This window comes from Dendroctonus ponderosae, unplaced genomic scaffold, assembly GCF_020466585.1.
Source record: "Dendroctonus ponderosae isolate FM_Combo_2020 unplaced genomic scaffold, Dpon_F_20191213v2 Dpon_F_20191213_4, whole genome shotgun sequence".
NCBI lineage: Eukaryota > Metazoa > Arthropoda > Insecta > Coleoptera > Curculionidae > Dendroctonus > Dendroctonus ponderosae.
Window position 1 is genome coordinate 11241428 of NW_026018611.1, and position 15414 is coordinate 11256841.

The 15414-nt window shown below is 33.4% G+C and overlaps 4 protein-coding genes across 6 annotated transcripts in view; 2 read left to right on the forward strand and 2 right to left on the reverse strand.

Annotated features, from left to right (window-relative positions):
* The window catches only part of LOC109542151 (protein cereblon), an 11645-nt gene extending 4290 nt beyond the window's left edge, over positions 1-7355 (reverse strand). For both annotated transcript variants that reach the window (XR_002172399.2, XM_019911236.2), the window contains exons 1-6: positions 6767-7355; positions 3885-3955; positions 1964-2166; positions 1754-1896; positions 1547-1694; positions 1329-1432 (exon numbers count right to left, since the gene is read on the reverse strand). Coding sequence is in view for 1 of the 2 variants with exons in the window: in XM_019911236.2 (XP_019766795.1) it covers positions 1329-1432; positions 1547-1694; positions 1754-1896; positions 1964-2166; positions 3885-3955; positions 6767-6878 (781 nt within the window). In the remaining variant the exon portion in view is untranslated. The remainder of the gene's footprint in view (positions 1-1328; positions 1433-1546; positions 1695-1753; positions 1897-1963; positions 2167-3884; positions 3956-6766) is intronic.
* Positions 7356-7441: 86 nt separating this feature from the next.
* On the reverse strand, positions 7442-13069 carry LOC109542134 (alpha-ketoglutarate-dependent dioxygenase alkB homolog 7, mitochondrial). Of its 2 annotated transcripts, none has more exons than XM_019911208.2 (4): positions 12797-13068; positions 12545-12735; positions 12316-12489; positions 7442-7709 (listed from the first exon to the last, which is right to left on the reverse strand). In XM_019911208.2, the coding sequence occupies exons 1-4, from the start codon at positions 12885-12887 to the stop codon at positions 7446-7448; spliced, it is 720 nt and encodes a 239-aa protein (XP_019766767.2). In that variant the 5' UTR covers positions 12888-13068; the 3' UTR covers positions 7442-7445. The 2 variants fall into 2 exon arrangements, with proteins under 2 accessions (XP_019766767.2, XP_019766768.2); XM_019911209.2 differs by lacking the exon at positions 7442-7709 and adding an exon at positions 10947-11499 and having other exon boundaries at positions 12797-13069.
* LOC109542124 (ribosome biogenesis protein NOP53) lies at positions 9346-10988 on the forward strand. The gene is made up of 3 exons (XM_019911194.2): positions 9346-9980; positions 10035-10212; positions 10281-10988. The coding sequence occupies exons 1-3, from the start codon at positions 9422-9424 to the stop codon at positions 10936-10938; spliced, it is 1395 nt and encodes a 464-aa protein (XP_019766753.1). The 5' UTR covers positions 9346-9421; the 3' UTR covers positions 10939-10988.
* A 104-nt stretch (positions 13070-13173) lies between the features above and the next one.
* The window catches only part of LOC109542127 (zinc finger protein 385B), a 7840-nt gene continuing 5599 nt past the window's right edge, over positions 13174-15414 (forward strand). The window contains exon 1 of the mRNA XM_048665887.1: positions 13174-13366. Coding sequence (XP_048521844.1) covers positions 13333-13366 — 34 coding nt within the window. The 5' untranslated portion in view covers positions 13174-13332. The remainder of the gene's footprint in view (positions 13367-15414) is intronic.

The following is a 15414-nucleotide window of genomic DNA, read 5'->3' on the forward strand; positions in this document are numbered from 1 at the left end:
TAATTATTATTTTATCTGAATGTTTGTATTTATTACTTTTCTTGAAATAAAATAGTAATAACTCTGCCAATGAGTCTTATTTAATACTATTATTCATAGTGCATACTTATTCATAATGCAAATCCATATCGATACAGCTATTTATTATAGACTTATTCAATAAATTAACCTTTGAAAAAAACTAGTTTTAATAAATGGATATTGAATTCGTTGCTACAAAATTGAAAAATTAATTTATTTAGAAGTTCTGTTTAGATCATTGAATTGGTAGAAGAGGCCAATTGAGTCGCCTGCAAGGTCTCCAAATTTGATTCCAGTCAATTTTTTCTTATTGAATCAAACTGTACTCCACTTCGCAAGAAACTTTGGAAGTTTTGTGAGAATTTCTGAATTTGAATATTTGGTTTAGGTACTTTTGTGCTTTTGTATTTTTAGTGTTGGTAAAGAACACATCGAATTACTCATCAGTGGATGCTTCAAAGTGGCAAATTTTTGTTCACCGTAAAGACGCTTATTAATTGACGCTTAGCAATTCGTCCGTTTAAGTATTCAACAATAGAAATATTTAAAGTTGAAAAAAATAAGCCTGCAATTAGTTTCTGATTGATCTCCATGATAAAGAGAAAAATTAAGGGCACCCCACACGCCAACGCGACGTCGATCCATGAACCGGGTGGAAATTTCTGAAAATATCTGTTATTGAAAAGTCTACCATACTTCTACATCAATACTTGCTTAGTACGATCATTTTTTTCATCCATGTGGTTCTATATTTCAGATTTCATATATTTAAATTACTTTATATACCTATTCAATTATTTAAATAAAGTGCGTTATTATAAAATACGTAACACTGATTCTGTAGCTCTTTATAGCATCCAATATTCATCATGTTTCTCCTTCACTTGCTCAACGATGTTGGTTTTTCTTTTCAGAGTTGAAGGTTCTCGATAGAAGATTCTGTGTTTATTAATGCCTTAAACTCGCTAACTACTAATAAAATGTTAATCGAAAAAATTGTTCCTAATTCGGTTCGAAATACTAAAAGATAATAAAAAAAAACCGTTTGGATCTGAATTCGTGTAAACTCGGCACTGGTAACTACTAGTGACAAAAATGCGTATTCTAACTTATTTAACTTCAGCATATCAAAGCAAGACTAAATAGTCATCGTGTTTGTAATCTGAAACTTGTATTATGTTGAAAACACGCATCTTAAACTTGTGTGAATTGAACTATTTTTATCCCTTAATCCACAGAGCTGAGATTATAAAACCACCCCAAAGTAATTCGTATTTATGTATTTATTATCCAACATATTCACTTACCTTTTCCATAATTAGTCAGGGCCTGCAGAATGATTTGGGTATAATAAGTCACTTCGTTTAAATCGTACACCCAGTTGGCAAAACGAAACTGTGCAGCATGGTACCTAAATTAAAGTAAAAGACCTGGATTTAGTCTCGATGAAAAGTGAATGTGAAAAGTACTCCAGACAACGAATACAAAATGTATCAAATTACATAATTGCATCAAAACAGATTACCTTCTGAATTTTACACAACTTTTCAATTCATCAAAAGAGTTCAAATTCCATTTCCTTTTACTTTTTAGTGCTAAAAGTTGTGTGTTTTCTAAGGGAGGCTTAATTGGCGGGTCACCCAGAATTTTAACTGTTACGAGTCTAATTCTTCCTATAAATGCAATCAATATAGTTAAAGCCGATCGTTTAAAAATATTATTACAGCCTTACCAGCTACATTTTCCACATTAGAGGATGATATTCTCTCGCATCGTTGTCGCCCCTTCGCCTTAATATGTAACATATTATTTCTTAGGCTGGTTTCGAAAATTTCCATCGTAACTCCATACTCTATTAAACCTTTATCAGGGGATCTGGAAAGAAGTAGATATTAAGTTTACACGATGCAAATCAATATGAAAGTAGTAGAAGTTAACTTACTTGGCACATAGCAACACAAACACGTTATTATGCTCATCGATAAAATTCTTGAAAACTCTATTTTCGAAATAATCGTTCATTACTAAGGGAAGAGTGAATCCGGGAAAGACTAAAGTGTCAGTAAATAGTGCGAAAATGTTATGTAATACCTCGCCATCCTCAAATAAAGTGTATCCACTTAGAGGGTTTAGTTTCCCAAGATACTAAAAATTGAATAGAAAATTATGTGAATCTGTTTTGAACTATGAACTGATGCTATTTCTATCAATATCAAAATAAAAAAAACCATTACGAAACGGCAAGTCACTGTAATACAAAAAATATATTTTACATTAAAATTTAGTTAGAAGAGTGATATTACACGAGGTAAAATTGCCAAAAAAATCTTGAATTTTTGAACGCCATTTGGGAAATAAGTCCTGCTTGTTGTAAAACTAAGTATACACAAAAACATTTAATTTCGGGTTATAGAAGAGGTTTATAAATAAATTAGTATAAATCGTTACCAGCCAAGGCCCTTCATTTTTCAAGATACGGATTTTTTTTTTAAGTTGAAGGCAAGATGTTTAGAATTTTGTTGTTACGTTTCAAGTTTGAAGAAGAATATAACAGTTTTTTTTTAATCACAAAGATCAATGGCCTTGTTTGAAAGATTTGCGGTGCCGCTTTGGGTGGTGGTTATAGCGAATAAATACTTATCATCAAATAATATACATATTGTTATCAGATGGTTTATGTAGACACCTGACTAGCAATTATTTTCAACATTTTACTCAACTAATAAGGTCCAGAATAGATAACCCCGAATTAACAAATTTTTGTATTCCTTGGTTTTACAACAAGCAGGATTCAATCTAGATTCAAAAATTGAGAAAAAAAATTGTCAAGTTTACCTCTTGTTACGTCTATCCTGGGACACACTGCATATTTGGTGATTCAAAATAGGCATTATTCCTTTCAAAGAGTTACTGGAGCGCACTTGAAACGTGCGGAAATAATGTTTTAAAACATTTCAGTTTATTTTACAAGATATTAGCTCTTGCACGTTCAACTTTCAGATTAATCTTTTTTTTTTCAGTAGTTAATGATTCAAAACATTCATTTAGCTAAATATTACAAATACAGCATTGCAATACTTACTAAACCGCAGACAAAATGTATATTTGGAGAAATAACGATTCTACACATTTTTTTATGGAAAATTTGGACGGCAACCAAGTCGATCACATTTCTACATAACAGACGCGCGAGAGGGATTTGTTTAATAATTGATTATTTTGACAAACTTAAAGCTGTTGAAGAAAATGAAAGTGGCCTCAATTGGACAGCTGATTGTTCAAGTCATACTACAGGAAGCATAGTTTCAGCAATTTTGACTTTGATACAAGCAAGCACTAACAATAACCATGAAAAAACATGTACATTTGCGTAGAATTTCATTGACCTCCAACTTTTTGTGCAACTTCAACTAATAGTTGAACACGGGCTAGATCTCGATCATTCTATCACCTTCTTCCAGCAAAAAACTTTCATTTGAGATCAAGATGGGACCAGCAAAATTCAGGAATTATTATAAGCAATGAAAACTGATGTTGTGTAATGACGTTGAGCAATTATATAGTAAAACTCATTTAATGAGGGTATGAATTGAACATTCTTTATTTCGAAATATTTAACTCTTCTTAACTGATTAAAGGGTGAACTTTTAGGTCCATCTCGTTTTTCAATTTTGCCTTTAATTTTGCTGTCTGCTATCTTTACTGTTTAACACATAAAGCAATTGATATTTACGTATTTTTAATGAGAAAGTCATGTGGAGGTGCAATAAAATGTAAAAAATAAATTTTTTGCTAAAGAAATTACGCCAATTTTGAATCACTTTGTAAATTCAATATTCATGAAAATGTGAATGTATTCTTACCCCATGAGTTGTAGGCAAATCCATATCATATTCTCCAGTTGAAATATTCACTAACCCTAAATCGTCATCCCCTATAAAACAAAACATAAGGAATCGCGTTTTTGAAATGCAATAAACCACTAACTTGAAAATGGGCACATTTCAAATATTTATACTATAAATATACAATCGGTACAATCTACAAATGTAAATTCAATAAGTTGAACCTACAACTTATTGTTTACTTGTTTAAATTGCTATAATCACAGTGATTTATAGCACAATTTTTTTAAATTGGATTTAACCAACAACACTTCTTATAAAGTCTTCGGATAATTAATTGGACGCAATCGCAAATAGAAATTGTAGTTTCAGTTTTCACTTGAATGTTTAATCTTCGATTTTTAGCTACAATTCCAACATTAATTCAAGTTCATAGTACAGATTTGTGAACATTCAACACCTTCAGACTCTGGAAGCTGTTCTTAACCATACAAGAGCAACTTAACAGTATCCAGTTAATATTAATGACACATTCGCCATTGTAGCCACTAAAACATTAAATGCAGCTTTGTGGCAAATTATGTTAATTAAATGTTGTTAAAAACTACAAAATGTTCCGTTTATTAAAATTAAATAGAACTTTCTGTATTAAACTGTTCCGACATAACGTAATTTCGAATGAAAAAAGGCGCGATATGGTTTGTGTCTATGCATAAGAAAATTTTAAATGCTGCAGAAGACTTCCGAACCAACAATTAACATTTTTTTATACGACAAACATTTATTTATCGGGTTAATAAATGTATTTGAGAATGATTATGAAATAATCATTCTCAAAGACTTTACTGAGTTTAAAAAGTAGTTTGAACTAATTCTTAACGTACGTAAAAAACAATGTTTAATGTTTGTTAAATTTTGTTTAATTGAAACTTTGAGTAGAATATTTCTTTTATTTAGAGATCCAATTTGAGTTATTTTGTTCAAACAATCACTAGAAATTTCAATAAGAAATATCTCGAAAACGGTGAGAGATATGGACTTGGAACACGAACACATATTTTGTTTAGAAAATATCGGAGAATGAGGCATTGTGTACAAAAAAGCTATATTTTGTAATACAAAAGATGTCTAATGTTTTAAATGGCGTCAGACTAATGCAGCTAGCGCAACAAAAATTGTTTGGTAATAGCAAAACTGCTAAATAATCTATTAATAATAAAAAAAACATTTTATTTACACTTAGACACAATTTTTCTCGAAATCTGTTAATTTTCGGCGAAGACAAATTTGCATGAAACGCAATATTTATGTCTAAACATGCCAGTAAATTTAGTCACGTTCGTTGAAGACCCTGTGGACGAGACCCATAAAAATTCATAGATTATCTCACTTAAAAAATATTTTCATACAATTTCAACAAATTATGATGTCGCTTAATACTTGATTTTGTAACGTATTGCCATCACGCTCTTACTTTACTGCAATCAATTAATTTTCAAGCATTCTATTAACATAGAAAGCAGATAGTTTCACTTTTATAAATAAAAACTGAGAACTGTACAAATCTATATGTATATTGATTCCACTATTCTTTTCTGGACGGTTTCTTGAAGATAAAACATTCAGTTTTTGTACCCTTTTTTGGAATTATTTCAGTGGCAATCTTATTCCCAATTACGTTTTCTACGCTAGGGAGCGCATCTGCTGTGTAAAAACGAGTTTCTATTTTAAGGACGAATGATCAGATGGACTTTTAGGTATGAGTGTGTCTCAGCTAAAAACGGGATTGTTTTTTTTTATTTCATATGGGTCGTAGACCTGGACGAAGTTGATTTTAGTGTAACCTGACCGGTTAATGAAAGAATACCTGCGACTTAAATTCCGCCAGATTCTCTAGTATTAAAAAGGCCATGAGAAAGACGCAAAGCAATGCATGCGGAGCGAAGGTAATTATTAAGTCGCTCAAGAAGGGGATGAAACAATCGGACATTTTTATGTCTGATCATACCATCGGATTTTACCTCATCATTATACATTTCTGGCATAACACCCAAGAATCAGAACCAAAAACGGCGTTCAATGAATAGCGATTCCAAAAGCGATGAGGTTTTCCAGCGCCCCTTCGATCGATTTCATCTAATTTAATTAGAACCCGTGATGAAACTTGGGTAAATCATTACACTTCAAAGTGAAACCAGGTGAATATGGAGTGAAGAAAAAGCGGTTAACGAGAGCCAGTGACGCCTAAGACTCGCTTGTCTGGCGGACATTTAATAGCAACTGATTTTTTTATCGGCAGAGTACTTTTCACATCGTTTTTTTCTCCAAGATCGAAGCACACTACGAAACACGCAACCAATCAAAAATGTAATTCTTCCTCAGAACAAAACCAGGCCTGATGCCGCAAGCCCCACAAAGGAGAAATTAGACAAATTGAGCTGGGAAACGTTGAAACATCTTTCTGCCGTCCAGATTTGTCCCCTCGTGACATTCATATGTTTGGACCCTTGAAAGAAGCGCTTAAAGGACAGAATTTTTGTGCAGTGGCTGCATAAACATCCGAACATTTCTGCGCAACGAAAAAGTTTGCAGTCCGCTTGGAATACTGTTTTTCTAGGAGATTATGTAGAAAAATAGTATGTGCAATACCGCAAAATAAAGCACCAATGAAAAACAACTAGCCCTGTTTATAATTGACACACCATCGTAGTTCCAACAGTGTTTGGGTGGTTATATCAAATTAATTGTTTTTTTTTGCTTTAGTAAGCTGACAACGTTTTGGGGTTTTATTATTATAATACTTTACTTTAAGTATACTTTAATGGAAAATTAAAAACAACGCGAGACTTCGACAGACATAAACTCCATGAGCGTATTAGCCGTATTATTAATCTTATTACCAGAACTGCTCTCTCCTGCAGGAGAATTGGAGTCTGTGATATGACCATTTTCCACTTCGGCCAAACCATTTTGATCATCCTGATCACTGTTTGGAGCCTCACGATCTCCCATTATTGATCAATTACAAACGCTAGAAATTCAGTATTCAGTGCTTCTACCTTATTTAAACTTCGCACAAAATAATCAAAACACAAATACAGGATCTTCTATATTCAATATTGACTGTAAACAGATGATCTGCATGACATTCGCATAGTGTGAAACCAACTTTCAGCCATCTGTGTCGCCCTCTGTACCACAGACGTGAGTACTACACATGAAAATAAAGAACAGGGCCGCACTCTAGACCATTTATTTTCTAGTTTTACTCAATTGAAATTATATACCCACTACATTTTAATTTTGGATAATTTTCGTGTTTTTTACTTTTGTATTATGGTGGTATATATGTGTAGTTTGACAATTAACAACAGATTTGTAGAAAAATAAATCGGCAAGTTTGAAAAAAGTATTAAAGCTTGAAGTTAAACAAAGAAAATATGAAGAGAAAAAACATAAAATAATACATAAAATACAATAATGAAAATTTTAAAAAACTACGAGCAGAGGTCAGGCGATAAATTGAGTAACTTAAAACTGGTTTGTTTCAACAATAAATAATACAGTCCACGAGCTATACTAGATATCTTTATATTTAGGATCTGGTTCGTTTCTACATATCACACTAATCCTTCGGTCCTTGAGTACTTTTTCACCTTTAAAAATACTGTTGTCGTTGCTCAATATTTCATGGGTATAATCAAATCGAGCAACACCTTTCATGATGTACAGTGACCTTCGCTTGAGGAATAAGTCAGCGTATAGATTTTTATTTTTATCATGAACTAGCCTCATTACACTATCAGTTAGAAGACTTAATCCAGCTATTGTATTCCCACAAAACTGCAAATAAATAAATCCTCAATTTAATAAAAATATCAACTATACAGGATGATTTACGTAGGCTGCATGCACCCATATGCTACCAAATGGGAGATCTCTCTAGAAGCTTAAGATCATATGGAGAATTAGCTTGGGCTTTCAGGTAACTACCTACCGAATTTGATATTTGAATACAGAACCGTTCCTTAAAAGCTGGGTCCGGTTCCGTAAACATGTGTAATGGATTTTTTTTCGGAAAAAAGAAAACGAAAGAAGGAAATCTAAGTTCATTGTGTATAGAACATCTACAGTGAAATCTCCGTAAATTTAATGTTAAATATTTCTATTTTTTGCGAAGAAATAAATTACTTGGAGTGTCTCTTAAATCATGTTGTAGATCGTGAACTAAGGGTAATGGAATTCATTTATAATGCATTAATATAGAATTTTGTTGAAAGACATGTGATTACGCGGTCATTAATTGAAACTGGTTTGTCGATGAGAGTCGGAAGCATTGATAAAGAGTTTTTGTCTGACGTTTGGCACGCCTGCATGAGTGACTCGTATATTCATTTCATCATGCAATTTCTCGAGCGTAGTCGGTGTTTCGTCATCACAAATCACAAGCTCTTCCTTCATAAATACGTATTATTTCCGAGAAGTGGCATCAGTCAAGTGTAAGGATTCGAGCGAAAGCAACTGTAAAGATGTGAGACACTAGTACTTACGAAACGCCAGGCAATAATTCTTGCATCGACGGCCTAAAAGCTATAAAAATTCACCTGTTTTCAGCATATTCTATGTCTTTTCTAACCATAATAGTGGAAACACAAAACCAATTCTTATATTTATGATTGTATTAATTAATCAACTCTTAACATTTGAATTTCAGTTGAAAAAAAAACTTGAGTCCTGTAAAGAATCGGACAGAAAACATTCAGAACCTTTTATGCTAATCGGATTTGTATCCTTTGATTTAGATTACGTGGAAAGGATTTTTGTATTTCATCCATTTGATCTAATTAAACGATGGTGGTGGAAATGTTGTTCGGAAAAAAGGAAGCGTTGTTCGCTCATACTCGTAATGTTGTTTAGGAATTTTTAGTGCCAGAAAACACACATAAATAGAAAATGTTTCGGTCAATTGAGATGACTTGGTAAAATGCACAGCAACTGTCAACATTATCCAAAGCAATAACAACAAACATCAAACCTCGGTCTCGCTCGGTGGACAATAGAAAAAGAACGACAATTAATATATTTCTTGGCAATCGCATTTTCGTCAATGCACCGTCGCACCTTGCTATAAAACCAAATTTCAAAATCGTGTAAACTTTTTTCGTTAAATTTATGGATATCCTAGATTTTTCCTTGCTAAAGCTTACTTATCACCAGCCGTAATCGATGCAAAAACCAAAAAAAAAAAAGTTATCGATATCAAAAAATTATGGTAGTTTTAAGTGATCCGGGCCTTGGCCTGTCCCGTTTTTTTAGCGAAAATGAGGGTTTTCACAACTTTTCACTCATTGAAATTCACTGTTTTTTCCATAAGACAAGAACAAAAAACTAAACTTTTTGTTATTAAATAAAACATATTTTTTATTATTACGCATATTGGGCAGATACGCCCCTGTTCGCTTATAACGTCAAACAAGAATGGAAGTAAACGCAAATGTTAGGTTATCCTTCGTTTACCGCGTGCAGTAGCGAAAATAATCGTGAGTTTTGCAGCAATGGCAATTTCTAGTGGAAAACGGAAAAGAGTTTCAAAAAAGACAAAATTCGCATGGCGAAAACACAGCAATGTAGCGGACATACAGGAATTTTTACAAGATAAATGGGACGAGGAAAGATTGGGAGCCCCTCTGGAAACTGTACCTAGTGATGAAATATTTGTTCTTGATACAACATCTAAGCAGGCCCAAACCTCCCAAACTTTATCACGCCAGCAACGTAAAATAAACGCCTCTCGGCCGCTTAAAGGGTTTTCGGCATTACAGCCTCATACCCAAGTGCCTGACCCAATCAAAAAGAGAAACCGTGTGAAAACGCCAGAGGAGAGGAAAAGTGCCCTAGTTAAAGTCGCTTTACAAAACAACATACAGAACGGAGTATTTCCCTACAAGTATGTAAATGCTCTTGAGGAAAGAAGGCTTTACGAACTTAAAAAGGAAAAGAAAGAAAAAAGGGGAGAATTTCTGAAGGACATCTGGTCAAAGAACCAGAATCATTCAATTCAGAGTGACCCATGGGCAAACCCTGTCACAAAGGTTCATAACTTAAGGAATACAGGTAAGTCGAAAAAAACAACCAAGTGTCGTACATTTCCAACATGAAATTTTTAAGGTATCCCTGTTAAGAAAATAGCCAATGATCTGCAAAAGAAGAAAAGCCTTCTACCTGCAGTTGAACCACCCCATCCAGGCATGTCATACAACCCGTCCTTTAAGGATCATCAAGACCTACTCAGAACAGTAGCCGAAGACGAAAACAAAATTATCAAAGAAGAAAAACACATAATAAGGTAAGAACGAAGTCTACCTACTTCTTACAGAGCTGAAAATATTAACATAAAATTCTTAATCTGCTTAGGGTAACAAAAGATATGTTCAGGAAGATTTCCAGTACGGAAAAGACAAATGAATGGATTGTCGAAATGTCCGAAGGTATGCTATCTAATTCCAACGAAGAAATTGTAGACACTAAAGTCAAAGCAGAATCGGATGACGATGAAGGCCTAATATCGTCTGGCATTAGCGTAAACCCGCCAGTTCAAAACAAAAAGAAGAGTGTTCAACAAAGGCGGAAACAGCGCGAGCAGCTTGATCTGGAGAACCAAAAAAGGGCGCTAAAACGGGAAAAAAAGAAAATTGGTGATATTCACAAAATCAAAGTTCTGCAAAAGGACCTTCAGCTGGCTGAGAAAAGGCAGGCAAAGTTGCGTGAACTGAGGAAAATTAATATCGAGAAAAACAAGTTGAAACCGAAAATGTTAAGTGCTACCAAATTTGAGGATCTTGGACCAGATTTTCAGATGGGACAGGACATTTCCGGAAATTTGAGAGCCGTTAAAAAAGAAGGTAGTTTGCTTTTGGATCGCTTCAAAAGTCTCCAAAAGAGAAACATCCTGGAGCCGTCTAAAAAGGCACACACCAAGAAGCCTAAAGTGAAGAAGTATACAAAGCCCGGATTCAAAGAAGACTGGGAAAAAACTGTTGCTAGGAAAGGCGCCATAACAAAGGGCAAATAATAGTTCCATTATGTGTAATTTGGTGATATATTATAAAGCGGTAATTCCAACTCTGTGTTTTCTTATTGTTAATGCCATTATACACTTCTTCCAAGATAACGGAAGCAAGAAATTTGAAGCGAATATCCGAGATGAAAAAGAAGGAATAAGTTAAATAATTAAATGAGTAACAAAAGGGCGCTTTGATTCGAATTTCTTATTTATTTGAGAACAAAACGAAAACATCTTCAAGTTTCAATTAAATGAATTTAATACCCCCTGATCAATTTTTGACTATGATATTTCATTTTGAAGATACTATCAATGTCTTCGTTCATTCACAGTGTTTGCGTATTTCATAAAACATTTTTCGTCTCAACGCCAAATGCATTATAATCAAAAAATATTTCTTGTCCTGTGGGTTTATCGAGGAATATTTGTCATGTGTAAAAGCAATACACTAGTAAAATAATTCTGAATTTGTGTAGGTATTTGTCTAATTGAAATTAACCATAATAATAACAATATACTGGTTGACGTAGAGTTCTTGATCGTAATCATTTTGCTTAAATAGCCAAACTCCTGAAATAAGACTTATTTTATGGACTATTATAATTTACATAAAACCATGAATATGAAAAACAAATTCCAGCGAACCCGCAAGCTTCAAAAAATCACACAAGAGACATGAAAGTTTCTAAATGAAATCCAGATTAGAAATAATTTCATGCGTTTAATAAATTGAAATGCAGTCCGAGCAAGTCTTTCCAATATTAAGAATATTTCAAAAAATGTTAGCCTGCTAACTGTCTTAACTTCAGGCTACATGTGGTCTTGAAGAAGAGGTATTTTGCATGAATCTCACTACTTTCAATCACATACAGAATCAATTAAAACTGGAGCAATTTATTTTAAGAAGTTAATGGAGTTCACTTGGACAATTTCGGAAAAATATCTACATATACTTCTCCTAAATATTAGCTCTTAAAGAAACACTTGCAACTATGCTATTAGGCAATATTTAAAAAAAGTTCGATGTTATTTGACAACCTATTATAAAGAGCTAAACATGCTGCGTACACATCTGAGCAGAACACCATAGATTGGCCAAAACCGCGCGAAATTGTAACATATAGCGCGGGGGCCGATCAAAACCACCCCCTAGAGGGATATTCCGTAATCCGAATATTTGTCAGTTGCTTAAATTAATTTAATGTCTGTGGTACCATTAGAAGAAACTTGTACTTAATATAAACGGATTTAGTCACGGTTCAAACAGCGCACCCAAACGTTTGTATAAAAAATATTTTCTCCAAATAAACATTGCTAGAACTTTTTCAAGAATATGACACTCGCTGAGGAACTTGTTTAGCAGATAAATAGAGGCAAGACACTTACTCTGACTGCATCTATGTGGGGTTTTATCCAGCCATTCTTATCGAGATCTAAAATATGGACAAATTTAATCGGTGCAACATCAGGAGGAAAGGCAATTTTCCGAACTCTGTCCAATATTTTAGTATTTTCTTCATTCCATTGCAGTCTCTCTGTTTCCCTATAACCGTGGATTGCCTACAATATAAAGGTGGTGCAATAATAAATTGATGCACGTTTATCGATGTGTTACATCATCCCAATGGTCAAACTCATATCGCAATTTATTCATGTAAGGGTCCAACTCATTCATAAGACAGGTTTCCTCTGCTTCACTTAAAAAGTTATTGAGCACCTTTATGGTATTTATTATATCTTCTGCTGCAGTTTGATTTTGCTGCAATTCTTCAGAGAGCGTGAAGTAAGAAGGCACTGGTAGGGATTCTAGAAGCAGCCAACATATATTATGTATGGTCATGCCAGTCAAAATTTTCATTTCACTTACCATTATTCAAAATTTGAATTTTCGAACTTAACCTTCTGATAACCTGAAGTTTTGATACTTTTGGAACACCTTTTAAGCCAGTTAAGATCATTTGGTGGTTTAATACTATTCAACAGGCAATATAAACGTCCAAAAAATTATTTCACTGAATACATTTGAAGGAACTTTAAATAATAAATAAAAATAATGATATTAGGATTAGACAGAAACTACTCCTGTGTGAAACAACCTTTTGTCATTGCAAGCCGGTAAAATCGACATCGACATTATCAAGTTGTGGGATCAATTATTATCCATGTTAGCTCTAATTTTATTTTCCTTCATAATTAATCTTAACTTATTCAACAAATTAATTAATATTTTGTTTCACATTCACATCAGCGTTAAAAACTGAAACAACAAGAATGCATAACCTCACTAACAGTTTGGTCTGAAGTTCGAATGTGTCAATTTCTGGATATTTATTTGTGTGCGAAAATATAATTGGATTTTCCAAAAAAGCGTAAATATCGTGGGTATTAATATCAACAGTTAAAATGATATCAACGGATGACGGGGAATTTTACCCAGGTAAGCTTTTCTACGGGCTATTTACGTGGTTCCGATGGTTGCTCAACGTCCTCCAATTTTCGGTTATAAAATATATACTTACTACACTTTACTTAATTAAGAGGCACTAGAGTACTGAAGACAGTGTACAAAAGCTCCAATTCAGGTTCTTACGCTGGGAATAAGAGATAAGCTAGTCAGCTTTAATATGGTGTCTGTTCCCGAAGATTAAGCGCACCCATCAAACTAGTGGCAGTTGATCGAGTAAAATAGATATAACGAATCCTGGGCAAAATGCAGCTACTTCTACTACTACATATGTAATCTAGAGTTTAACAGCAAAAAATGTAGCAAAGGGAAGCCCAGTCAGCCCTATCACAGCGAATTTCTATATTGAAAAATTCAAGGATGCCCCTTGCGATATGCATGAGACTTTCGTGATATGGAAACACGGACGAGAGAACCTAGATAAGAAAGTTCCTAGACCATATGAAAAAGCAACATCCAGGCATACAATATAACACAATTTGCTATGAAAAAAGACAATTTTTTTGCTAAACCGTAGCAAGTCTTTAGGAAAAATTTAATTATACCAGATTTATCAAACTCGAATGAACAGATATTAAATTAGGAACGAATATTATCTACAAAAGTTAAACAGTGAATTCAATGACGTTACGTGATTCAGCATTTGTAAAAAAATCGTTACAAATTCGAGATTTTGGCGTGTTTTTAATAATAATAAAATTTGCGCAAATATTTTTTCCGAACTTATCTGAAGAGATATTTTAAAATAAGTATCACATTATTCGTGTTTGAAACTATTTTTACTATCTAGAAAATTATACTATCAAATCTAGAATTCAACCTTTCGTTTAAGAAAAAAAATAAGTTGATGGTGTGCCGAAAACAAAACATTGAATTTCAGGTCTGATAATATAATCTCGTAGATACGTAAAARATGTTCTAATAATCTGACAATTATTTTAAAATATCCCCAAATAAGATCAGAAAAAATCCTACCAAATAATTTAAGCTGCTGATCTCTTACTCCAATGCTGGTCAAATGACCTCACTTCACTGTGAATTTTGCAACATCCACTTCTTCAAAAGCATGACGTAAATACAAATTTTTTTTGTATGGGCTAGAATAATTCATCTACACAATATCGCTGATAAACTCGTTTTAATCTATGTTATAACAACAGATCTAATGCATTTAGTTGCTAACATAAAATAAAAAGCAGTCGAGACTATTAGTAAACATTTTCAACTCACCTGAAATCTAAATAATGCTGATTATAGAACACACAATAATTCCCCAAACGACTCTCAGCAGGGTGTCCCAACGATAGACTAAAGTAAGATTAGGCTTTGCCGGTATTACTTCGTTCGAATGTAAATGTTGCATAAGTTGACATTACAGGGTGATCGTAATATACATTTAAATTAAATAATACCGTTTAATTGTAAACTAACTTTGTTCTATATTTGCGACACCCTGTACAAGCGACTGGAAAATAGGGTGCGTATAACATAAGCTGATACAATGGGGGTAGGCGTTACCGAACGTCTCATAACGTTTGTATAATGTTTTCAGTAAAATTTATAAGCATTGATAATTATGTCTAACTCCCCGCTAGAAAATCTTTGAAAGAAATGTCAATATTCATTGCTAAAATGTCTTTCGAACAGGCAAAAATTAATATAAAATCTAGAAATTATCATTTAAAAAATACACATATTCTGGAATTTGATAATTTCGCAGTCTTAAGTTCAGAATAAAGTATATAAACATTTTGCTATCAGAAAAATGTTTTTTGACATCCAGTTTGTTTAAGCAATCAAATCTACATGTTCAACTAAATGAAAAGAAAGGTGTACGTCACAGGACTCTCGACAGAAGTGATAACTTCATATTATTAATAGAAACCATAAGATATTGTTAACAATATGTGTTTCTGACGAAAGCAGTTCAGACGCAACCGCATCCAAAGGACACCAGCCGACAGACTACACACTATGATATTACTTGGGCAACTGGTACTAACAGGAGCAAAGAAAACGAG